This window comes from Oncorhynchus keta, chromosome 13 (assembly GCF_023373465.1).
Source record: "Oncorhynchus keta strain PuntledgeMale-10-30-2019 chromosome 13, Oket_V2, whole genome shotgun sequence".
Lineage (NCBI taxonomy): Eukaryota > Metazoa > Chordata > Actinopteri > Salmoniformes > Salmonidae > Oncorhynchus > Oncorhynchus keta.
Window position 1 is genome coordinate 33,875,904 of NC_068433.1, and position 27,765 is coordinate 33,903,668.

Here is a 27,765-nt window from a genome sequence, read left to right on the forward strand (position 1 = left end):
TAGTTTTATAAAAAACATAAAAGTAGAAAAAAAAGCTAAATGTATTGTCATAAATAATAAAATATTTATGATAAAATATTCACTTAGGCACTCACTTGGTTAAGGCTACATGTTGAAAGCCATCAAATGCAACAATCATGTCTCTGTCACTAGCAAACATAGTCATGGGTGGTACTGGTACCTCTAAAATTCACTCTAAAGGCACCTTAGGAAATAAATGCAAATTTACACCCTACAGTGTTAAAACAACACCCCCATATATAGTTACTGTAACATCACATTTTTTGATTCCCTAACACTGAGAAAGTGTAACAGTATCAGCTCCAATGATTTGAAATGTATAACACCCATGGTATTATGTACCCAAGACACCTGGGGTGTTGGTATCAACACTTTGAAAAGTGTTAGTTTCACAGTGTATGACATGGTCACATATCATTTCTAAGAAAGTGTTACATTTAACACTGTGGGTGTTAAAAAATCAGATCACAAATTTACTGTGAGGAGAGCATTGGGTTTGACAGTATTGGGTTAAAGTGTTTGGATTTAGTTCTGTCTCTGTCATGTTAAGGGATCCTTCATAAAGCTATATGGTGTCTTCCATTTAATGGGGTTTTCAACACCCACGTTACATGTGAACATGTGTGCACACATAGTCAAAAGCCACACATACACACGTAACTACACACTCGGTTGAGCTCCCTTTCCCCTAAAATATGGGGCACCATTCACAGAGTCTTACCATCATAGATCAACACAACCTAAATCAGCTATCTCTGGTAGTACAATGAGTCACATTGATCTCGGGCCATCTGTATCGGAGATCAGTTTTGTCCTTTAGATCACAATGAAAAACATTTACATGGACAGGCAGATCCTAGATCAGCAGTCCTAATCAGGTGTTTGATACATATGGACCCTGGGTCACATAGGTCTGCTTTTGGTTCAGATTACCTTGATTTCTACTGAGTCAGTGAGTTTTAATGATGGATTATAGTCTGTATCACACACTACCTTAACACAGGCATTCCCCATCTGTGTTGGTGTCTGATTATTTCTGCATCCCCCTCATTTCCTTACTTCTCCGCTTCAATACAGACACACACACTGACAGTCACCGTTCCACCACAATTATACAATTGTTCCATGCCAGTCCTGTCGCCAGTTGCGATAGAAATTGAATATCTTATTTCTTGTGGTGTAAATTGACTTATAGTGTGCATGTATATATTTGTTTGTGCATGCACGCGTGTGCATGTGAATGTATGTGACTGTTAATTGACTTGGATTGGCGATGTATGAGACTGAGCTTGTCCAAAGTGAACCCCCTGAGGCTACACAATGTCTCTTTCAGAATGAACATCTGCCTGACTGCATGCACTGTATTGTAGCCCAAGTTCTTGGAGAAGAAAAGTAGGTACTTGTAAAATCATACTTCCCCTCTTGAAAACGGTATTGTACATTGCTCTCCGTTACTATTTTTTTTATAAGGACATTAGCTGAGAATACATGATCCCAATTTTAGCTTCAAGACGCAGGCAGTGTGAAAAACCGAAAAGGTATTTTGTGCTGATTTATTGGCACATTGAACCATGTCGCGCACCTTAGTTTACAAACTCAGTGGATAGTGCCAAAACAATGATGTCATATCTGAATTCTGCCATCTCATTGCACATTTGACATTATGCCCTTACCTAAGGAACGTTTAAGGGCTCTATGCAACGCCCTTAAAGTGGAACTGACAGTGTGTTAACTACTTTGCAGATATGAAACAGACAATTATAATATTTGTTAAAAATATCAAATTCCCAGTTTATGCTTCAAAACTAACTTCATAAGAGGTTTTAAAAATAGGTTCTATTTGACAAAAAAATATATGACGTACAGTAAGACATTGTTGTCAGAATAGATGGATGCAGTTCAATATATGATTAATATATACTCTGCATGAAAAGAAATGTCCCTTTTTCTGGACCCTGTCTTTCAGAGATAATTTGTAAAAATCCAAATAACTTCACAGATCTTCATTGTGAAGTGTTTTAACTTCTTGACACTACCCATCCCTTTAGCGGGATAATTGTCATCAACAACCATTGAATTGCATAGCGCCACATTCAAATAATATTACTAAAAATATTTATATTCATGAAATCACAAGTGCAAAAAAAGCTAAACACAGTTTTAGCCTTTTGTTAATCCACCTGTCGTGTCAGATTTTGAAAATATGCTTTACAGCGAAAGCAATCCAAGCGTTTGTAAGTTTATTGATCGCTCGACAAAACATTATGTACACCTAGCATCAAGTAGCAAGTAGAAAATCAGAAAAGCAGAAAAGCAATCAAATTAATCATTTACCTTTGATGATCTTTGGATGTTTTCACTCACGAGACTCCCAGTTACACAATAACTGTTCCTTTTGTTCCATAAAGATTTTTTTTTTAAATCCAAAATACCTCCGTTTGTTTGACGCGTTATGTTCAGAAATCCACAGGAAAGAGAGGTCACGACAACGCAGATGAAAATTCCAAATAATATCCGTAATGTCCATAGAAAAATGTCAAACGTTTTTTATAATCAACCCTCAGGTTGTTTTTAAAATATATAATCGATAATATATCAACCACAACTGTTCTTTTCAGTAGGAGAGGGAAAGGCAATGGCTGCCCAAACTCTGTTGCGCCAAACAAAACGTTGCTTGCACCCGGCGATACAATGTTATCTTTCTCGCTTATTTTTCAAAATAAAAGCCTGAAACTATGTCTAAAGACTGTTGACACCTTGAGGAAGGGATAAGAAAAGGAATCTGGTTGATATCCCTTTAAATAGAGCAAAGACAGGCTATGGAAAATGGAGTTTTCAAAATAAAAGCCACATCCTGGTTTGATTTTCCTCAGGGTTTCACCTGCAATATCAGTTCTGTTATACTCACAGACAATATTTTTGACCGTTTTGGAAACTTTAGAGTTTTCTATCCTAATCTGTCAATGATATGCATCTGGTCCTGAGAAATAGGCCGGTTACTTTGGGAACGTTGTTTTTCCAAACATAAAAATAGTGCCCCCTAGCTTCAAGAGGTCAACACTGTTTCCCATGCTTGTTCAATGAACCATAAACAATTAATAAACATGTACCTGTGGAACGATCGTTAAGACACTAGCAGCTTACAGACGGTAGGCAATTTAAGGTCACAGTTCGGGAAACTAAGGACACTAAAGAGACCTTTCTACTGACTCATCTGCGTGAACGTACCTTAGGCATGCTGCAAGAAGGCATGAGGACTGCAGATAGGGTAAAAAATTACAATGTGAGACGCCTAAGACAGCGTTACAGGGAAACAGGATGGACAGGTGATCGTCCTCGCCGTGGTAGATCACGTGTAACAACACCAGCACAGGATCAGTACATCCGAAAATCACACCTGTGGGATAGGTACAGGATGGCAACAACAACTGCCCGAGTTACACCAGGAACGCACAATCCCTCCATCAGTGCTCAGACTGTCCACAATAGGGTGAGAGAGACTGGACTGAGTGCTTGTAGGCCTATTGTAAGGCAGCTCCTCACCAGACATCCCCGGCAACAACGTTGCCTATGGGCACAAACCCTCCATTGCTGGACCAGACGGGGCTGGCAAAAAGTGCTCTTCACTGACGAGTCGCGGTTTAGTCTTACCAGGGGTGATGGTCGGATTCGCGTTTATCGTTGAAGGAATGAGCGTTACACCGAGGTCTGTACTCTGGAACGAGATCGATTTTGGAGGTGGAGTTTCTGTCATAGTGTGGGGCGGTGTGTCACAGCATCATCGGATTGAGCTTGTTGTCATTGCCTGCAATCTCAATGCTGTGCGTTACAGGGCATCCTCCTCCCTCATGTGAAACCCTTCCTGCAGGCTCATCCTGATATGACCCTGCAGCATGATTATATCCAAGATGGCATAGTCGTGTTTTGTTCGTCCTCTCATGTACTTTTGTATTTTTTGTATATATTTCAACAACAAAAATCAGTCGCTTTTTCGATTTTTAATTCGATTATATCTTCCGGTAACCTGCCTCACCCAAATGTGATACAGAATCACTATTATTTTTTCACTTTAGAACACATTCAAGAACCTCCAGAAGTTAACCAGCTAATTAGCTACAAGCTATTTAGTCATTGTTAGCCACTGCTAGCGGCTTTTACCTCATGCACAGATACCAGCCCTGTTCTTAGCCTGGATATTCACTCGCCAATCTACCAGTATCAGACTGTCTCTCCACAACAATGCCGGATTCCTGCCGTAATCCCTGGGCCACTACTTCTAATCTTAACAGCTAGCTTGCACCCAGTACCGGAGCTATCCCTGAGGCCCACCTCCCGGCCTATACTCAGCTGTTCACCCGAACCCCACTCATACACGGCTAGAGCCCAATACTCCACCGGATCCTTGCTGTAAACTCTGGACCTTGGCACCGGATCACCGCTGCTTCCGATTGGCTATAGTGGCTAACGCCACTGCCACGAAGCTAGCACCAGTTAGCCGTGAGCCAGGCACATCTCCCGGCTAGCAAACAAAATTCTACAATACCTATTTTGCCATATGGCTTGGATTCTCTGTCGACGCAGCGCCCCGCCGCACCACCACGTCTGGTTTGCCGACGAATACTACATCCGCTGTACCTTCTACCGGCCTCCGTCTGAGCAGACCCCCCTACCACCCCCGGGCTACTAACTTTAAACGCTGTGTCGCCCGCGTGCTAGCGTAGTGGCGGCTTCCCTGTTCCATCTACTGCTGCCCCCTGGACACTATGATCACTTGGCTACATAGCTGATGCCTGCTGGACTGTCCATTAATCACAGTACTCCATTCTGTTTATCTGTCGGCCCCAGCCACAAACTCAGGCTCTGTGTGTAGTTAATCCGACCCTCTCTGCCTAGTCATTGCCATTTTACCTGCTGTTGTTGTGTTAGCTGACTAGCTGTTGTTGTCTCACCTGTTGTTTTAGCTAGCTCTCCCAATCAAGACCTGTGATTACTTTATGCCTTGCTGTATGTCTCTCTCAAATATCAAATATGCATTGTATTCTGTTGTTCAGGTTAGTTATCATTGTTTTCGTTTACAATGGAGCCCCTAGTTCCACTCCTCATACCTCTGATACCTCCTTTGTCCCACCTCCCACACATGCAGTGACCTCACCCATTATAACCAGCATGTCCAGAGATACAACTTCTCTTATCATCACCCAGTGCCTGGGCTTACCTCCGCTGTACCCCTGTCTTCACATTATGCCCTGAATATATTCTACCACGCCCATAAATCTGCTCCTTTTATTCCTTGTCCCCAACGCTCTAGGCGACCAGTTTTGATAGCCTTTAGCCGCACCCTCATCCTACTCATTCTCTGTTCCTCGGGTGATGTGGAGGTAAACCCAGGCCCTGCATGTCCCCAAGCACCCTCATTTGTTGACTTCTGTGAAAAAAGCCTGTCAACATCAGAAGGCTCCTCCCTAAGTTTGTTTTACTCACTGCTTTAGCACACTCTGCCAACCCTGATGTCCTTGCCATGTCTGAATCCTGGCTTAGCAAGGCCACCAACAATTCTGTGATTCCCCCCATTTCCATACATAGAACTGCCAAAGGGGGAGGAGTTGCAATCTACTGCAGAGAGAGCCTGCAAAGTTCTGTCATACTTTCCAGGTCTATGCCCAAACAGTTAAAACTTCAAATTAAAAAAATGTATCTCTCCAGAAATAAGTCTCTCACTGCTACCTACCGACCCCCCTCAGCTCCCAGCTGTGTCCTGGACACCATATGTGAATTGATCGCCCCCCCATCGAGCTTCAGAGTTTGTTCTGTTAGGTGACCTAAACTGGGATATGTTTAACACCCCAGCAGTCCTACAATCTAAGCTAGATGCCCTCAATCTCACACAAATCATCAAGGAGCCCACCAGGTACAACCCTAAATCCGTAAACATGGGCAGCCTAATAGACATTATCCGGACCAACTTGCCTTCCAAATTCACCTCTGCTGTCTTCAATCAGGATCTCAGCGATCACTGCCTCATTGCCTGTATCCGCTACGAGTCCGCGGGCAAACGACCACCCCTCATCACTGTCAAACGCTCCCTGCGAGCAGGCCTTTCTAATCGACCTGGCCCGGGTATCCTGGAAGGATATTGACCTCATCCCGTCAGTTGAGGATGCCTCGTCATTCTTTAAAAGTAACTTCCTCACCATCTTAGACAAGCATGCACCGTTCAAAAAAATGCAGAACTAAGAACAGATATAGCCCTTGTTTCACTCCAGACCTGACTGCCCTCGACCAGCACAAAAACATCCTGTGGCGGACTGCAATAGCATCAAATAGTCCCTGCGATATGCAACTGTTCAGGGAAGTCAGGAACCAACACACACAGTCAGTCAGGAAAGGCAAAGGCCATGCGATAGTCCTAGCTAGGCTATGAAAATGTTGCAGTCTGGCTTCGGTTTAAAAAGTATGAGTGGGTTTATCTAATGTTCCCTGGTTAGATTTTAGCTTCTCTCTCTCGGTCTAGCATTAGTTGGTGATCTCGTAGTTGATGTGTATAGGTAGCTGAGGGGGAGAGAGCCTACCTTCTCATTGTTGTTTGATCAATAGAACTGTGAAGTTCCCAAACGTAAGAGGACTCCCGTGGTATTCCCATATTTGCTGATATCCATGCAGGTGGCAAATGCGTTCTGATGAGCTGAAGTCGAACTGTTGCTACTGCCTGTAAACACACATTCCAGTTCAAATGATTGATTTCAGGCCCTTGTGGCAAATGACTTATTTGCATATAGGCCTACTGAAGCTCTGATTGGCTATGGCGCACCGCTCTGCGTAGACTCCGGTCCTGGACAAGACAGATGTTAATGTTAAGTTTTATTTACTGCAGTGTCTATTAATTGTCCAAACGCATGGCCGCTTTTCCACTCTAAATTGCTGTTGAATTTTCACAAATGCCTTACTATAAGTAATTCCCAAACATTCTATGAATTTATGAAAACTTGAAAATGACCATCTAAGTGTTCGCTTGTCCATTTAAAAAAAATAAAAAGTGTCCTATTCTTCCTGTGTGTATATGAACAGATTTTATGTTGCTTAAACTCTGTCAATTCCACTTTAAACAATTCCCTTAGGTATGGGAAAATTGTTCCTTAATCCTTAAGGGAAACACTTAATGTTCTATGCAACTGGGGCAATTTTTTAAAATTAGGGTTAACAAGTGTTAGGCTATGCTAGGCTATATGGCTAACATTAGGTTAGCGTAAGCCAAACCCAGCACTTGGCTTGCTCTTTCTGCTCAGCGTTCTAGCATGAAAATACTCAGGCTAATGAGTGCCGATGGTTTTCTGTGGGGCTTTGGCAGGTCTGTGTTAGATTCTGTCTCTGTTCAAAAAATTTAAAACTGGCCTAGCTTTAACCAAACCGTTTTGCTAGAGCCCTCACATAGCCACTGTTAATATGAAATATATTATATATCCCTATCCAAGATACACATTTGAGCGATTGAGCGAGCGGATACACACAATCACACAATCACACTTTAGCTTGCACTCTCGATAACTGTCATTAAGACACAGTGTAATGCATTGCCTCTCCTATAGGCACACTCTCTCTGTCTGTCTGTAAGAAAGTATTTTGGGGTTCTCCCACATACACCCACACACACACTCCCAGTGGGTCATCAAATCTGTGTGCTAATTGAGAGCGGCTGTAGTCCATTATCTGTCAGCAGAGACAGAGGCATTCTAGATCCTAATGTAAAACACATGGACCACAACACACACACACAAATACTATACACACATACATATACACGCATAAATACACTCGCGCGCACACACACACACACTGTGGGCGCACACAGTCACACTCGGAGACATGAAGTGTATTAACATAGACCCACGGAATGCTGGGATTGGTTAGGCCTATTACCACAATGATGAATAACGCGATTATAAATCTCTCCGCGTACTTGGTGATGGAGAGGGAGGGTAGAGAAAAAGAAAAGTGAGTGATAGATGAAGAAAAGTGGTAGAGAATGGAGGGAGGTTAATCAATGGAGAGAAGTAAAATAAAAGAGACGGATGGATTGATGGATGAAAAGAGGAGAGGAGAGATAAATGGAAGAGTCTGGGAATGATTGAAGAGCGAGAGAGTGGGAGAAGAACAGGGGAGGGAAATTGAAAAGGGAAAAAAAGAGAAAGAAAAGACTTGTAACCTACTTTTCACGAAGGCATTCCATTCTTTAGAACATGTAGCTGACACACCTGGTAGTTATTATCACAGGGAGAGAGAGAATAAGTTTCTATGACGTAGTCGAATTCCTGACCGTGGAACACACTTATTTACTGTTATGGAGAGGAACAGAGGGGAATGGAGGGAAGGAGAGAGAGTGGAATGGAGGGGAAAGAGAGGAAGACTAAGGAATGGAGAGAAATAGAGGAATGGAGACAACAAAAGAAAAGGGACGGTGTTTTTCCTGTCCGCTGGACCCCCTGTGTGTGTTAGGTATTCTCTCTCTCTTTTTACATCTATCTCCTTGTCTCTTTCATGCATTGGCCTTTTGATGTGGTTCCAGATGTGGGGTATGTAGCGAGGGCTGAAGCAGAGGGAGAGAACCAGAGATATTAGATTATAATTTTAATAGTCACATGTACAGGGTTGCTGGTGTAATTTACAGGGGACATCTTAAGGTCTGAGCTCCAACAATGAAGGTCAAAATGAAATAAAAGCAATACGTGTAATATTAAATAAATAATTCTATAAATAAAATATTGGTGGTGTCTTGGAGGACAATGGTGCGTTCGGCTGAGCGTAACACCCACTGTAGTGCCTTGCGATCCGCGGCGATGGAGTTGCTGTACCAGGCTGTGATGTATGCTCTTAATGTTGCTCCTATAGAACATTGAGGACCCTCTTGGGTAGACAGAATTTCTTCAGCATCCTGAGGTTGAAGAGTCGCTGTCATGCCTTCCTCACCACAGTAATTTGACCATTTTGAGCTACTTGGAGTTGCGCCGAGAAACTTGACGTTTTTGAGTCTCTCCCTGTTGATGAGGATGGCGCGTGCCCAGCCTAGTTCCTCCTGAAGTCCACAATCCACTACTTTGTTTTGTTGACGTTGAGGGAGAGGTTGTTTACCTGGCACTATGCCGTCAGCGTGCGTACCGCCTCCCTGTAGGCCGCCTCGTCGTTGTTGGTAATCAGGCCTATTACTGTCATGTCATCAGCGAATTTGATGGAGTTGGAACTCTGAATTTGATGATGGATGATGTAGTTGGAACTGTATGGGTATACAGGAGTGGACTGAGGACGCACCCTTGTGGGGCCCTGGGTTGAGAATCAGTGTCGAGGAGATAATGTTGCATACCTTCACCACCTGGTGGCAGCCTGTCAGGAAGTTCAGGACCCAGTTGCATAGGGAGGAGTTCAGACCCAGGGCCGTGAGCTTTGTGGTGAGCTTAGAGGGCACTGTGTTATTGAAGGCTGAGCTGTAGTCAATGAACAGCATCCTCACATATGCATTCCTTTTTTCCAGATGTGTGAGGGCATTGTGCAATGCCGATTGCGTCGTCAGTTGGTCTGTCAGGGCGATAGGCAAATTGGAGAGGGTCAATTGTGTCAGGGAGGGAGGAGGTGATGTGATCTTTGACTAGCCTCTCGAAGCACTTCATGATGACAGAGGTGAGTGCTATGGGTTAGTAGTGGGTTTACTTTCCCTTTCTTGGGCACTGGGATGATAGTGGAAATCTTGAAGCAGGTGGGGATAGTGGCTTGAACAAAGAGAGATTGCACATTTCTGAAAAGAGATGGCTGAAACAGAGGGAGGAGAGGAGAGAGTGTATGGAGAAGGGGCGGGAGAGAGAGGGGAGGGAAACTTAGAGAAGGCAGGAGAGGGATTAGTGATGGCAGAAGTCCTATAGCCTAAGTTAAGACCAAAAGTGTGTGTGCTCCTGACGATTAGTTGTTTAGCTGAATCAGATGTGCTAGTGTAAGCCTGCATACAGTATCTCTCCTGTACCAGAGTTGGAGACCATTAAAGACCAATGCTCCATTGCTGCTAGACACCCTCCATGGGAGCTACTAAAGGGCGGTGATACTGACGCTTCATTGTAGAGTACAGTAATGTCAACTAGAAGGGAACAAGTTTGGTCAACTTGAAGATAAACAAATCGTCAAATTCCCCCTCTTCAAAGGGGGAGACACTAGACGCAAACTGTTACAGACATATATCTATCCTACCCTGCCTTTCTAAGGTCTTCGAAAGCCAAGTTAACAAACAGATCACTGACCATTTCGAATCCCACCATACCTTCTCCGCCATGCAATCTGGTTTCCGAGCTGGTCACGGGTGCACCTCAGCCACGTTAAAGGTCCTAAAAGGTAACATAACCGGCATCGATAAAAGACAGTACTGTGCAGCCGTATTCATCGATCTGGCCAAGGCTTTTGACTATCAATCACCACATATATTATCGGCAGACTCAACAGTCTTGGTTTCTCAAATGACTACCTCGCCTGGTTCACTAACTACTTCTCAGATAGAGTTCAGTGTGTCAAATCGGAGGGCCTGTTGTCCAGACCTGTGGCAGTCTCTATGGGGGTGCCACAGGGTTCAATTCTCGGGCCGACTCTTTTCTCTGTATACATCAATGATGTCACTCTTGCTGCTGGTGATTCTCTGATCCACCTCTATGCAGATGACACCATTCTGTATACTTCTGTTCCTTTGGACACTGTGTTAACAAACCTCCAGACGAGCTTCAATGCCATATAACTCTCCTGCCGGGGCCTCCAACTGCTCTTAAATGCAAGTAAAACTAAATGCATGCTCTTCAACCGAACGCTACCCGCACCTGCGCGCCCGTCCAGCATCATAACTCTGGACGGTTCTGACTTACAAATACCTAGGTGTCTGGTTAGACTGTAAACTCTCCTTCCAGACTCACATCATGCATCTCCAATCTAGAATCGGCTTCCTATTTCGCAAACAAAGCATCCTTCACTCATGCTGCCAAACATACCGTCGTAAAACTGACTATCCTACTGATCCTTGACTTCGGCGATGTAATTTATAAAATAGCTTCCAACACTCTACTCAGCAAATTGGATGCAGTCTATCACAGTGCCATCTGTTTTGTCACCAAATCCCCATATATTATCCACCACTGCGAACTGTATGCTCTCGTTGGCTGGTCCTCGCTTCATATTCATCGCCAAACCCACTGGCTCCAGGTCATCTAAGTATTTGCTAGGTAAAGCCCCTCCTTCTCAGCTCACTAGTCACCATAGCAGCACCCACCCATAGCATGCGCTCCAGCAGGTATATTTCACTGGTCACCCCCAAATCCTATTTCTCCTTTGGCTGCCTTTCCTTCCAGTTCTCTGCTGCCAATGACTGGAACGAATTGCAAAAATCACAGAAGCTGGAGACTCATATCTCCCTCAACAACTTTAAGCATCAGCTGTCAGAGCAGCTCACAGATCACTGCACCTGTACATAGCCCATCTGTAAATAGCCCATCCAACAGCCCATCTGTAAATAGCCCATCCAACTACCCATCCCCATATTGTTATTATTTATTTTTTTGCTCCTTTGCACCCCAATATCTCTACTTGCACATTCATCTTCTACACATCTATCACTCCAGTGTTTAATTGTTCAATTGTAATTACTTTGCCACTACGGCCTATTTATTGCCTTGACTCATTTGCACACACTGTATATTGAATTTCTTCTATTGTGTTATTGACTGTACATTTGTTTATTCCATGTGTAACTCTGTGTTGTTTGTGTCGCACTGCTTTGCTTTATCTTGGCCAGGTCGCAGTTGTAAATGAGAACTTGTTCTCAAGTGACGAATCTGGTTAAATAAGGTGAAATAAAAGAACTTGGAAGGGAACAAGTATTTCAGGTCAACTTGAAAAGAACACTGATGTTCCTTCATTCATTCTAATCTCTTAGGCACATGTGGCTTTAACCAGACATGGCTGGTATAATCTATTATTAACACCTTAGAGACAAGGAGACCATACAGCACTCATAGTCCTTCTCATTCATCCCCCTCTCCTTTCTCCCCCTCTTCTCCACTCATCTGACCCATAGTCATCCTCGTATCTCATCCATCCTCCTCTCCTTTCTCCTTCTCTCCACCGCTCATCTGACCCACAGTCATCTACATTCCTCATTCATCTACCTCTTCTATCCCTTTATTTCCCCTCCTCTTCCTCTCCTCCACTCATAGTCATCCAAATGGTTAATTTATCCATCTCTCCTCTGCTCCTTGCATGTGTGTTATACGTGACCCCCCCTCGGCTCGCCTCCTCCAAACGTTGTAGATAATCCTGACTATCCCCTCTTCCGCTGCCCAGTCTCAATGGCTCGTTTTGTCCGCCCTCTCTTCCTCATTCCAATCCTTTCTTTTTAACCCCCCCACACACACAAATTGCTGGTTAATTTCGGAAGTTTCTTGTCCTCGGGAATGGATTGAAGGGAGGGAAGTAAGTAAATAGAGGGGGATATGTAATAACTGTAGATAGATTGAGTCTAGATCCTGGTTACTGTAGATACATTGTTTAACCATCTAACACATCAGAGCACACACTCAACACATTTTTATTTGTCCCATTCGCTGAATACAACAGGTGTATGTGTGCTCTTTGTGTTATTTTCTTCCTTCCCTCCCTTCAACACCTGCCCGAGGATGAGGTGGTATGGGAAGTGATGTGTACCAACAAAGTGGGCTATATTCAACAGGCTTAAAAATGAATAACGAATGACGGCCAGGTGTGGGGGTCACAAGTCTTAGTCTAATTTCAACCAGAAAAACAAACACTAACACAAAAAGGCATCTGTGTGTCCAGTTGTCTACCCCTCTCCTTGCTCTCCATCTGTCCCTCCATCGTCCCTTGCTCCCTCCATCCCTCTCTCCGTCCTGGGTCAAGTTTTGCATTCCACCTAGTTCGGAGTTGTCTGTCTGTCTGCCCTTTGTGTCTTTAAAAAAAGGGAAAAAAGGAGAAAAAAGAGTAAGAAATAAAGGGGGAAAATATTATCTTGGAGTGGAGCGTGCTACGGGGGTCTTGCTCCATAACCTGTGAACAGAGCAGACTGTTTGGAAAAGGAAAATGAAATAATGTAATGATTGAGGGAGAGAGAGAGTGAAAAAAGGTAGAGTTATAGGGACAGAGAGAAAGAACAAGGAAGCGGGGAGAGGAAATGGGGAAAGGGAGAGACGGAGGCTGGTTTATAAAGTAGCTACGGTCAAGTTGGTATGGGGGGGGTTGGGGTGGTAGTACTGCTGTTTACTGTGAACTGGTCTCTCTCTCCCCCTCTCTTTCTCTCTCTGCCAACAATGTGCAGCAGCTCAGTCAGAGCTGGTATGGCTGAGAGTCAGGTTACATACTTAAGTTATGGTGCAGTGGAGAGGACAGAGCTAAGAGAATATTGCACGTAGGAACACACACTGAGTACCATGCACACACACACACTGAGTACACTGCATCTACTCAGTGAGTGTGAAAAACACAGTAGCGTTGTAGTTTTTGACACAAAGCGGTACACCTGGCACCTACTACCATACCCATACCAAGCACTTAAATACCATACCAGGTACTTAAATATTTTGTCTTGCCCATTCACCCTCTGAATGTCACACATTAACAATCCATGTCTCAATTGTCTCAAGGCTTAAGAATCTTTCTTTAACCTGTCTCCTCACCTTCATTTATGCTGATTTGAAGTGGATTTAACAAGTGACATCAATAAAGGATCATAGATTGACCAGGTGAATCCAGGTAAATCTATGTCATCGAAAGAGCAGGTGTTCATAATGTTTTGTGCGCTCAGTTTACATGGGTCTTTCTATAAACTAGTGTGCCCGTGAGGATTCCCTACACTGGACAACTTGTTACAGCTGCTGGTAAGTCATTGATAGTAATCTGCCAATTGTTTTCATGTCATTACATGAAGATATAAGGATGGATCATTGCTATTTTCAATAAAATTCACAAGTTGATTTAAAACCTATGTTTAACCCTTTATCATGGTTGGTGTCTTGATGGATTTGTCCAAAATCGTGTGACATAAAACATAAATTTTCTGTCCTTGCATTTATGGCAATTACTTACTATATCATATATTAAGCATTAACAAGTTAAATTAGCCATTAAACTTCAAAGATGTAAGAATCCTGGATCTAGCTGTCCTACAGTTTTTTTTTTTCCGTAGAAATCCCAGAAATGCAGTGTAACTACATATCATTTCATGTCTCCTTATGTTATTGGGCGAAAACTGTTTTCATGGGCACACAAATCCAAAACAATGTATGCATTGCAAAATCGAATGCTTCAAACCGAGTCACCATACCTTGATACGTAAAACCTAAATCGATACTGTCGTTAACGTGGTTCTTCAATAATTATACATACTACTTGTTGGATGCCATTTTGGTGTCCAGCTGATTTAGTTACGCGAATTGATGTTGATCATCAGTTGTTTGCAATAACAGTAAACAAAAAGAGTCACACACTACATAAAAGCTTCCAGTAATTACATTTTAGCATCACGGTGCCTCCTTCGTCATTGTGCCTTCTTCAACCTAAAGAAGGCACAGTGATGCCGAAACGTTGGTGGTTACCCAATAAATAACTGGGAGCTTGCATATAGTGTGACTATTTCTTTATTTTTATAGCATACAGTTTTCTCGCCATTAGTCAGCACCTCTATCAACTTTTTGGGGGGTGTGCGCCAGCTCATGCTTTTTATTATAGGATCGTCTGTTGTCTGCTTGATTTACAGCAGCATTAGATTTAACGAAGAAAGCATCAAGGTAATGCGTTCATGTTTTTGTGCCTCGGATTGGACACCGAGTCTACTGTGAGCAGTTGGGTATAGGATAGACTATTGCACAACACACAAAGCCATTCCTGTTAATTATTCTGGATGTAATGACAACAAACAGCGATTTGAAACAGTACAAGGGGCTTGAAAGTAGCCTAGTTGAACTTGAATTTGGAGTTCAGAAAATCAAGTTCTGGAATAGGCCTACCTTGAAAATCACGTCTTTACTCAATTTGGTGCTTGAATTATTGTAATTATTGTAGCCAATTTATGTTCTCCTGCTCCTTTATAGTTATCCAGGATTTTTGTGAGAGATGTGGCCACTTTCGTTTGTTTCCTGACACTTCAATTGAAGTGTGTTGTGCTGCTCTTTTTGCGGTAAAACCATGTGCGGTTATCATGAGGACGACAACATCTAATATTGGCTTCAACTTGGCTTTTCATACAAATACTTCCATTAAAAAACAAAGCTGGTTTATGGTCACCTTTTCATTATAAAAACAGTGATGGTGAGATTAATGCTACTGCTATTCATGGCTTATCTGTGACTGCGTCGGCCACATAGGCTACAGACAAATGACCACGCATGCGTCCAATCTATTTAGTCAGGCAATGTCCACATTATTCTCACATATTTTATAATGTAATAATAATTAGGCGAAACGGATCAGAGGACCAATACGGGCGTGGTAATTTTCCATGGTACTTTTTTTTAATGCCTTAAGGTACACATGAACAAACTAACAAAACAAGAAAATGTGAAACTCAAAACAGTCCTATCTGGTGCACACACAGAGACAGGAACAATCACCCACAAACACACAGTCCAGGATTCTCAATCAGAGACAACTAATGACACCTGCCTCTGATTCTCAATCAGAGACAAACTAATGACACGCCCTGACCATACTTTTACCCAAAGGTGCCTCAAAACCTTGACCAGGTCACTCACTGGACAGAGGGACAGGGGCCTGACCATACTAGCTCTGGCGCCTCTGGGCTGACAGCGGCGCCCATATCAATACATTGGCAAGGCCTAAAAATGTGTTGGTGTCTTAGTCATTGTAAAATTAGAATTAGTTCTTAACTGACTTGCCTAGTTAAATTCGTTGGTTTCATTTGAAAATTGTAAAATTAGAATTAGTTCTTAACTGACTTGCCTAGTTAAATTAAAGGTTCAAAAAATAAATAATTTGTTTTGCCTTGATCCGTTGGTTTCATTTGACTAGAAATGCAATATTAAATGTTAAATATTTTTTAAACTCTTTTTGCATGATTTTTGGGGGGAGGGGTACAATATTTGGCGTTATATGTACTATTATATAAATTGTACAATTGTATAACATTTCGGTAGTTGAAAATTACAATTAAGTCCTTGAAAAAGTCCTTGAATTTGACTTCCCAATGTCTGTATGAACCCTGCTTAAGGGATATATAGGCCGCCTATGTTGTTGTGTTGGTGGCGTTATGGGCATATATTAAATTTTATTCCTGTAAGTACACATGTGAAACTGCATGAATATATGACAGCCATAGTAAACCAGACTCTGTGCCCTATTTAATGCACTACGTTTGCCCAAGGCTTATAGGGCTCTGGTCAAAAGTGTGCAATATATTGGGAAATAAGGTGCCATTTGGTATGCTGATCTAGTATACTTATTATTCAGTGTATGACATTCATAGTAAACATATAACATGTAGAACCAAACTGTGAACTCTGGACAAGTTAATCCTAAACTTTATAAGGTGAGATATTTACAAACTTCTATCATAGGATGTGTTCCAAATCGCACCCTATTCCCTTTGTAAAGCACCACTTTTGATTAAGGTACGTCTCTTAATGGATTGTGTTTATGTGTCACGGCTGGCTGAAGGACTGGACCAAGGTGCAGCATGGTAAGCGTACATTTTCTTTATTTAAAAATGACGCCGACAAAACAAAGAACAAAACCGTGAAGCTTTGGGCTATGTGCCCTGAACAAAGTCAAAATTAACTTCCCACAAATCAGGTGGGGGAAAAGGGTACCTAAGTATGGTTCTCAATCAGAGACAACGATAGACAGCTGTCCCTGATTGAGAACCATACCAGGCCAAGACATAGAAATACAAAACATAGAATTCCCACCCTAGTCACACCCTGTCCTAACCAAAATAGAGAATATAAAGCCTCTCTATGGCCAGGGCGTGACAATATGGAGCGGTTCATCCAGGGATTACATAGAGGTGTGTGTGTGTGTGTGTGTGTGTGTGTGTGTGTGTGTGTGTGTGTGTGTGTGTGTGTGTGTGTGTGTGTGTGTGGCATCATTCATCCACAAAGCAGTACAAACTCCCCATTTGTGAATGATATAAGCCTGATAATTCAAGTTTGGTTGCTGGACAGGTAAACGTGTGTGTGTGTGTGTGCCAATATGATATAACCGTGAATAATGTAGAGGAAGAGTTGTCGGTTTCTTAGGCAATACCTCCAATAAATACAAACAATGTAGGGTAGGATGTGTTATAGATTATGTTTGCTCCCCATGCTAGAGGGGAAATACTCTTGGTAGATTTAATTCAATTTAAGCATTTATAACAACATTGGAGATCAGTTCAGACATGAGAATGCTAATCTTTTGAAGTTTAAATGCATTGCCTTCTTATTCTACCAGTCCAGACACATTTCTATGCTCAGAGGGTTTCTAGTGAAATGAAGCCAACGGATCAAGGCAACTGGTTGAACAAACGTCTAAATTCTTAGGTGTTATAAGGTGTGTGTGCAGGTACTCATAAAGTACTTTTTGCTGGTGCTAATGGAGGTGCTATGCCTATTCTAAAGAGGGCTTCAACACCGTTTTGCCCCTCCCTGGCCCATGAATGCAGGTGAAGCATATAGAGGACTGGAAACTCCAGTATAGGGGTTATCATGAGATTGGATGTCTGGCATGAAATCTATGTCTGTGGTTGCTCCACAGTGCCCTACAGAAAGAACAAGTCACAATAGAGGTCGATGCCATGTTGTTTGTCTGAGATCATAGAAAAAATTATAGAATGGATTTTAGATATTTTAGGCTGTGAATGATTCTGTGTTTGTGAACAAGGTGGTTGTTTTGAAAGGATCAAACTCAATTTTTACTAACAACATGCCACTTTGAGTGATGCCAGTGTGTCTATGTATGCGGATGACTATACACATCAGCTACTACAGCGACTGAAATGACTGCAACACTTAACAAAGAGCTGCAGTTAGTTTCAGAATGGGTGGCAAGGAATGTTAGTCCTAAATATTTCAAAAACTAAAAGCATTATATGTGGGACAAATCATTCACAAAACCCTAAATCTCTTAATAAATAATGTGGAAATTGAGCAAGTTGAGGTTACTAAACTGCTTGGAGTAACCCTGGATTGTAAAATGACATGGTCACAACATATTGTTATAACAGTAACTAAGATGGGGAGAAGTCTGTCCATAATAAAGCACTACTCTACCTTAATAGCACTATAAACAAGGCAGGTCCTACAGGCCCTAGTTATGGCACACCTGGACTACTGTACTGTAGCTTAACTGGAGCCTCCAGAGATGCAACCTCTCTCATCGTCACTCAATGCCTAGGTTTACCCCCACTGTACTCGCACCCTACCATACCCTTCTCTGTACACTATGCCCTGAATCTATCCTACCACGCCCAGAAATCTGCTCCTTTTATTCTCTGTTCCCAAAGCACTAGACGACCAGTTCTTATAGCCTTTAGCCGTACCCTCATCCTACTCCTCCTCTGTTCCTCTGGTGATGTAGAGGTTAACCCAGGCCCTGTGTCTCCCCGGACGCTCTCATTTGTTTACTTCTGCAACCGTAAAAGCTTTGGGTTTGCTTTATTCGCTGCTTTAGCACACTCCACCAACCCTGATGTCTTAGCCGTGTCTAAATCCTGGCTTAGGAAGGCCACCAAAAATGTCCATCCCCAATTACATTTTCCGTCAAGACAGAACTGCTAAAGGGGCAAATTGCAATCTACTGTAGAGAGAGCCTGCAGAGTTCTGTCATACTATCCAGGTCTATGCCCAAACAGTTCGAGCTTCTACTTTTAAAGATCCATCTCTCCAGAAATAAGTCCCTCCTTGTTGCCGCTTGTTATAGACCCCCCTCAGCTCCCAGCTGTGCCCTGGACACCATATGTGAATTGATTGCCCCCCCCCCCCATCTATCATCAGAATTTGTACTGCTAGGTGACCTAAATTGGGATATGCTTAACACCCCGGCCATCCTACAATCTAAGCTAGATGCCCTCAATCTCACACAAATTATCAAGGAACCTACCAGGTACAACCCCAAATCCGTAAACATGGGCACCCTCATAGATATCATCCTGACCAACTTTCCCTCTAAATACACCTCTGCTGTTTTCAACCAGGATCACTATCTCATTGCCTGCGTCCTTTATGGGTCCGCAGTCAAACGACCATCCCTCATCACTGTCAAATGCTCCCTAAAACACTTCTGCGAGCAGGCCTTTCTAATCGACCGAGCCCGGGTATCCTGCAAGGATATTGACCTCACCCCGTCAGTATAGGCTGCCTGGTTCTTCTTTAAAAGTGATTTCCTCACCATCAGAAATAAGCATGCCCCTTTCAAAAAATGTAGAACTAAGAACAGATATAGCACTTGGTTCACTCCAGACTTGACTACTCTTGACCAGCACAAAAACACCCTGTGGTGTACTGCACTAGCTTCGAATATTCCCAGCGATATGCAACTTTTCAGGGAAGTCAGACACCAATACACACAGTCAGTTAGGAAAGCAAAGGCTAGCTTTTTCAAAGAGAAATGTGCATCCTGCAGCACTAATTCCAAAATGTTTTTGGACACTGTAAAGTCAATGGAGAATAAGAGTACCTCCTCCCAGCTGCCCACTGCACTGAGACTAGGAAACACGGTCACCACTGATAAATCCACGATAATCGAGAATTTCAATAAGCATTTCTCTACGGCTGGCCATGCTTTCCACCTGGCTACTCCAACTCTGGCCAACAGCTCCGCACCCCTCTCAGCAACTGGCCCAAGCCCCCCAGCTTCTCCTTCACCCAAATCCAGACAGCTGATGTTCTGAAAGAGATGCAAAATCTGGATCCCTACAAATCAGCTGGGCTAGACAATTTGTACCCTCTCTTCCTAAAATGATCCGTCGCCATTGTTGCAACCCCTATTACTAGTCTGTTCAACCTCTCTTTCGTATCATCTGAGATTCCTAAAGATTGGAAAGCGGCCGCGGCCATCCCCCTCTTCAAAGGAGGAGACACTCTAGACCCAAACTGTCTAAAAACATACCTATATCCTTCCTGCCCTGCCTTTTATAAAGTCTTCGAAAGTCAAGTGAACAAACAGATCACTGACCATTTCGAATTCTCTGCAATCTGGTTTCCGAACTGGTCACGGGTGCACCTCAGCCACGCTCAAGGTCCTAAACGATATCATAACCTCCATCGATAAAATACAGGTCTGTGCAGCTGTCTTCATCGACCTGGTCAAGGCCTTCGACTCTGTCAATCACCACATTCTTATCGGCATTCTCAACAGCCTTGGTTTCTCAAATGACTGCCTTGCCTGGTTCACTAACTACTTCTCAGATAGAGTTCAGTGTGTCGAATCGGAGGGCCTGTTGTCCGGACCTCTGGCCGTCTCTATGGGGGTACCACAGGGTTCAATTCTCGGGCCGACACTTTTCTCTGTATACATCAATGATGCTCTGGCTGCTGGAGATTCTTTGATTCACCTCTATGCAGACAACACCATTCTGTATACTTCTGGCCCTTCTATGGACACTGTGTTAACAAACCTCCAGATGAGGTTCAATGCCATACAACAGTCCTTCCGTGGCCTCCAACTGCTCTTAAATGCTAGTAAAACTAAATGCATGCTCTTCAACCAATCGCTGCCCGCACCCTCCTGCCCGACTGGCATCACTACTCTGGATGGATCTGACTTTGAATATGTGGACAACTATAAATACCTAGGTATCTGGCTAGACTGTAAACACTCCTTCCAGACTCACATTAAGCATCTCCAATCCAAAGTCAAATCTCAATCGACTTCCTATTTCGCAACAAAGCCTCCTTCACTCATGCTGCCTAACATAACCCCGTAAAAATGACTATCCTACCGATTCTTGACTTCTCGCTGCATATTCGTTGCCAATCCCACTGGCTCAAAGTCATCTAAGTCTTTGCTAGGTAAAGCTCCGCCTTATCTCAGCTCACTGGTCACCATAGCAACACCCACCTGTAGCATGCACTCCAGCAGGTATATCTCACTGGTCATCCCCAAAGCCAACAACTCTTTGGCCACCTTTCCTTCCAGTTCTCTTCTGCCAATGACTGAAACGAATTGCAAAAATCACTGATGTTGGAGGCTTATTTCTCCCTCCCTAACTTTAAGCGTCAGCTGTCAGACCAGCTTACCGATCACGGCATCTGTACACAGACCATCTGTAAATAGCCTATCCAACCAACTACCTACCTCATCCCCTTTGTTTTTCTGCTTATTTGCAAACCAGTATTTCTACGTGCATATCCTCATCTGCACATGTATCACTCCAGTGTAAATTGCTAAATTGTAATTACTTTGGCCTATTTATTACCTTACCTCTTTACTTAATTTGCACACACTGTATAAAGATTTTCTATAGTGTTATTAACTGTACATTTGTTTATGTGTAACTCTGTGATGTTTTTGTCGCAATGCTTTGCTTTGTCTTGGCCAGGTCGCGGTTGTAAATGAGAACATGTTCTCAATTGGCCTACCTGGTTAAATAAAGGTGAAAAAATAAAAAAATAAAAGGTGCCACAAGGAGGGAGTTTAAAAAATTACAATTGGCTCAGATAGCCCTTGGATGTACACAGAGAGCAAACATCAGTAATATGTACGTCAATCTCTCCTGGCTCAAAGTGGAGGAGAGATTGACTTTATCACTGCTTGTATTTGTGAGACATGTTGAAATCACCGAGCTGTCATTTTAAACCATTGGTACACAGCTCAGACACCCATGCATACCCCACAAGGCATGCCACCAGAGGTCTCTTCACAGTCCAGAGCAAACTATGGGAGGAGCACAGTATTCCATATAGCCATGACTACATGGAACTCTTTTCCACATCAAGTAACTCATGCAAGCAGTAGAATCAGATTTGTTTTTAAACAGATAAAAATACACCTTATTGAACAGCGGGGACTGTGAAGCAACATGATAACAGACGCACTATACACAAGTACACATGGATTTTGTGTTGTAGATATGTGATAGTGGAGTAGGGGCCAGAGGAAACACACTTTGTGTGTTGTGAAATCTGTTCTGAATGTATTTAATGATTTTAAAATAGTATGCCTTAATTTTGCCGGACCCAAGTAAGAGTAGCTGCTGCCTTGGCAGCATGGGAATCCATAATAAATACAAATACAATCTACTAGATTTCTATTCTATACCTATAGGAGGGTATACATTACTTATTACATCGTTGACCCTGCTGAAAGACAGAAACGGTAACTTCTTAGAGTATATTAGTACTCGATAAGATTCACCCACTGTAAGACCACTAGCTCAGATCTGTATATCACTCAGACTGACCGTCTACTGTATTTCTAGAACTGTGTCTTAAAGGAGGTATAAGTTACGTATTAATGTTAACTCCTGCTGAAAGAACGGGAAAACAGTAACTTCTTAGATTAGATCAGACCTAGATAAGGTTCCCTGTCCGTTCCATAGCTCTAGATCTGTATATCACTCAGACCATGTTCATTCTATCTATCATATTTCTATATCTGTCTCTTAAATGAGATATAAGTTACATATTTATCATCAGCCCTGCAGAAGGAACTGAGAAACAAACTTTTTTGAGTAGATTATGGCAAGATAAGTTTCCCTTTCTGTGCCACAGAGCTATGGAGAGTTTAGACTGGCCCAGACCTGCACCACACACACATATTAAGGGATTGGGTTTCCATCTTCTGCTAAGCTCCCAGAGTAGTCCTAATACTTGTTCATGTGCATACTTGTCTTTCCCTCTCCCATTGTTTTCCCTCTTTCCTTCTTAACTTTTCACTAGCTTTTCCAGTGAATAACGAGGGCATGGATTCAGTAAAACCTTCTAGAGAAAAAAATCCAAGAAGCTTCATAACAACAAAAACGCAAATAAGTTCTGAAGGAAGTTATGAGGTACATGCAAATCTGCAAAATCGTAAGAACTTTCTCAAATTAGTCCTTAAAAATGTTCAGTGACTCAAGACCCTGTTTATCAGCTCTTTCTGATATCAGTGGCCATATTCACAAAGCATGACGGTGTAGTTCTGCTGATCTAGGATCAGTTTGGCCTTCATAGATCGTAATTAATAAGATAAATAATATTACATGGGGTGGGGGATTGATCCTAGATCAGCACTCCTAGTTTGAGTCACGTTGATTACTGGCCCAAATAAGGCTCTGTGCAGAATCATCTTAAGAACTTGTTCAAATTCGTTCTTAAGAACTTTAAAGTGATAGGTCAAGATTTTGGAAATGAAGCCCTCTGTCTACTTCCCGAGTCAGATGAACTTGTGGATACCATTTTTAGGTCTCTGCATCCAGAGATCTCCAGTCATTGCGCTAACGCTAGGTAGCATTGGCTCGCGAAACTACGTTTAAATTCCTTTATGCTGGACGCAGAGATATAAAAATGGTATCCGAGTTCATCTGAAAATCTTGCACTATCCATTTAAGTGAATCAGGACCCTGTGTCTCAGTTCTTTCTCTACAGGGTCTGTACTGTACTAGGGCCTCTAAAAAGGGTGAAAGGTTGAAGACTTAGTTTGTTTGTTGTCATTGCAGCAGGTGGTTTACTGTTATGGTTGCAGTCAGTGCTCAAACTTTAACCCTGGTCACATTTAGAACACAGCTCTTCGTGCTATAAACCAAAACTGCAGTGTGAAAGCAATTGTCTGGTGCGTGTGTGTTTTGTGTATGTGTGCGTGCACTGTAAAATAAGATGTTATCAATGTCCAACTGTAAGGTAACCAGTTGCAATAGGATTGTGAGTTTGGTCAACATTTGGGCATATAGCTGAACCAACATACGCTGAAGAAAAATATAAACGCAACATGTAAAGTGTTGGTCCCATGTTTCATGGAACTATCACATTGTTCTGAAGCCATTCCAACATTGCTTTGGTTATATGCTTGGGGTCATTGTCCTGTTTGTTCTACCCGCAAAACACCAGTCTCAACGTCAACAGTGAAGAGGCGACTCATGGATACTGGCCTTCTAGGCAGAGTTGCAAAGAAAAAGCCATATCTCAGACTGGCCAATAAAGAGAAAATAATAAGATGGGCAAAAGAACACAGACACTGGATAGATGAACTCTGCCTAGAAGGCCAGCATCCCGGAGTCACCTCTTCACTGTTGACGTTGAGACTGGTGTTTTGCGGGTACTATTTAATGAAGCTGCCAGTTGAGGACTTGTGAGGCGTCTGTTTCTCAAACTAGACACTCTAATGTACTTGTCCTCTTGCTCAGTTGTGCAGCGTGGCCTCCTACTCCTCTTTGTATTCTGGTTAGGGCCAGTTTGCGCTGTTCTGTGAAGGGAGCAGTGCACAGTATGAGATCTTCAGTTTCTAGGCAATTTCTCGCATGGAGTAGCCTTCATTTCTCAGAACAAGAAAAGACTGACGAGTTTCAGAATAATTTTTTGTTTCTGGCCATTTTAAGCCTGTAATTGAATCCACAAATGCTGATGCTCCAGATACTCAGCCAGTCTAAAGAATGCCAGTTGTATTGCTTCTTGAATCAGAACAACAGTTTTCAGCTGTGCTAACAATTGCAAAAGGGTTTTCTAATGATCAATTAGCCTTTTAAAATGATACACTTGGATTAGCTAACACAACGTGCCATTGGAACACAGGGGTGGTGGTTTCTGATAATGGGCCTCTGTGCACCTACGTAGATATTCCATTAAAAAAATCTGCCGGTTCCAGCTACAATGTCAACATTAACAATGTCTGCACTGTATTTCTGATCAATTTGATGTTATTTAAATGGACAAAAAAATGTTTTTCTTTCAAAAACAAAGACATTTCTAAGTGACCCAAAAGTTTTGAATGGTAGTGTACATAGACGGACAGAGAACAGGGTCTTTCTAACAACAACAAATCAACGCAAACTTTATTTGTCAACTTTATTTAACTTTATTTGTCAACTGCACCGAACTTACCTTGAAATGCTTGCTTGCTTACAAGCGCTTAACCAACAGTGCAGTTCAAGAAGAGTTAAGAAAATATTTACCAAATAAACTAAAGTAAAAATGTAGTAACACAATAACAAGGCTATATACACATACTGTACACATAAAGTACAGAGTACAGTTTGAAATATCACTGGTTGTTGCTGCCAATTGTCAGCATGTATTGTGTAAATACCATCACACTGGCTTTCCTGCTATGTTCTCCTACAATGTCTATATCCGTCTTTCCTCTGCCTACAGTCATTGTGTAAATACCATCACATTGGCTTTCCTGATACATTTTCCTACAATGTCTATATGCCCATAGCAGAACTTAAGCAATGCATCTTGAATCCAACCCACAAACACACTCTGCCCAACAAATAAGTGATATCTGGTCCTTCTGTAGCTCAGTTGGTAGAGCATGGCGCTTGTAACGCCAGGGTAGTGGGTTCGATTCCCAGGACCACCCATACGTAGAATGTATGCACACATGACTGTAAGTCGCTTTGGATAAAAGCGTCTGCTAAATGGCATATATTATATCTCTTGTTGGATCTTTTTATTTAGTTTGTTTATCTTTCCCACGTACCCACCAAACCACCGTCAAAGGAGTAAGGGATTTGAGAAGGAGTGAAAGAGAGCGAGATGGAGTGTGTTATTTAATGAAAGCTTGACTGTATTAGTGTCTTAACTTTGAGTAAGTCAAGACTACAGTACATGCCAGAGAAATGGCATAAGGAAGAAACTAAACCACAGCACGCGACTGATAGTGATGAAGATGACGATAATGATGATGTTGGTTGTGTGTTTTTTTTTTTTTTGTACTTTCGATGTCTACACTTTGAGTAACCTGTTGTTTTGGAAGCTTCTATCATAAAGATAATGATGCTGATCTAGTCTCTGCCAGCACCAATGCCACCTGTTCTCATACAACATCTTTATCTTAATTTTATAGGTGACAGAGAACATAATCTCAAAGCAGACGTTTCAAGGTGAGTCAATCTCTAAAATACTGTACCTGTCTGTATGACTGTTGTGTGACACTCAGTAACAATGACAACAATTAAAACTCTATCAACCGAATACCTATCCCCTATCATACTCTACCTCCATGACCTATTGTCTGACTAAAAAACAATGACAAATCTATCTATACACACAGTACATGTATACCCCCTATTGTGGTGTTGAATCTGGAACTACATTTTGTCTTTATCGGTCATGACCTTGTGAGTGGTGGTGATGATGGTAATGATGATGATGATGATGATGTCATGTTTATGCGTCTCTGTCAGAAGCGAGAACGTTACCTCACACCTTCAACACTTCGGGGTCAAAGTTCGCTACCTCTGTGCCCCAGCGGCCGTCAGCCCACCTGACCCTCAGAGACAGCAGCACTCAAGGTGAGAGTGTGTGTGTCTCTCTGTCTGTGCTAGTGTGTACCAGACCTGGGTTCAAATAGTATTTTAAGGTTTTACATTTGTAATTTAGATATTTGTTGTTTGAAAAGACAACTAGATTTGGAAATGCAATTGGAAAGTATTTGAAAATACTCAGATACACTCCGAAGCATTTACCCAGGTATTTAGAAATAGCATTTGAAATAAGTATTTGAAAATGCTTTCAAATATTATGCTATTTATGGGGAATTATTTGAAATCCTACAGTAGGTTGTAGTCTGGTTTGGCCTGCGTTTCTGGTGTTATTACCATCAGCTCTAAAGCAGTGGAGGCTGCTGAGGGGAGGACAACTCATGTCTGGAATGGAGTAAATGGAATGGTATCAAACACATGGTTGATATAGTACCATTCCATTTACTCCATTCCAGCAATTATTATGAGCCGTCCTCCCCTTAGCAGTATCCACTGCTCTTCAGGGCACTAAGGGCATGGTTCCCCTTTCTCTCTTGCTCCTGCTCTCTCGCTCTCTCTCTTTGCTAGCCATCCAGGCCAAGGCCTGTCTCTTTGTTAGTCAACAGGGGCAGCAGGTAGCCTAGTGGTTAGAGCATTGGGCCATTAACCGAAAGTATTCTAGACTGAATCCCTGAGCTGACAAGGTAAAAATCTGTCGTTCTGCCCCTGAACAAGGCAGCTAACTCACTTTTCCTAGGCCGTCATTGTAAATAAGAATTTGTTCTTAACTGACTTGCCTAGTTACATAAAGGTTCAATAATTTTTTTTTTTAAACAGTCAGTAGGGAGGAGTAAGAGGGAGTCAACTTTTCTCATAAGGAAATAAGTCACTTTAATTCCTTATGAGTGCCAGAAGTTTATCCTGATCTGGAAGGTCTCCTGTCTTGGCAAAACTCCTGGCTCTTCTTGTAAGGCAATAAGGAAGTCCATTCCAGACCAGCCAAGAAGCCCTGGGTGACATTACAGGAATGTACACATGCATGTACGCACGCATGCAGGCGTGCATGCACACTTACACACACTTCAAAGGGCTATGTGTTTTACCTCATCGCTTAGCGCTATGAGTGTGTGTGTTTGTGTGTGCATCCATGCAAGCTCGTTTGTGTGGTTTAACTAATAGGAACATTAGGAATCAGTTTGTTCAAATGAAAGACATCTTGCATCCCAAATGGCACCCTATTCAGTGCATTCCTTGACTTTTTCCACATTTTGTTACATTACAGGCTTATTCTGAAATGTATTTAAAAAAAAACATTTCCTCATCAATCTACAAACAATACCACATAATGG

The 27,765-nt window shown here is 42.3% G+C and overlaps 1 protein-coding gene across 2 annotated transcripts in view; it reads left to right on the plus strand.

Annotated features, from left to right (window-relative positions):
* The window catches only part of tnfsf10l (TNF superfamily member 10, like), a 66,455-nt gene that overhangs the window by 30,972 nt on the left and 7,718 nt on the right, over positions 1–27,765 (plus strand). For both annotated transcript variants that reach the window (XM_035783995.2, XM_035783996.2), the window contains 2 exons: positions 26,020–26,056; positions 26,360–26,467. In XM_035783995.2, the coding sequence (XP_035639888.1) occupies positions 26,020–26,056; positions 26,360–26,467 (145 nt within the window). The remainder of the gene's footprint in view (positions 1–26,019; positions 26,057–26,359; positions 26,468–27,765) is intronic.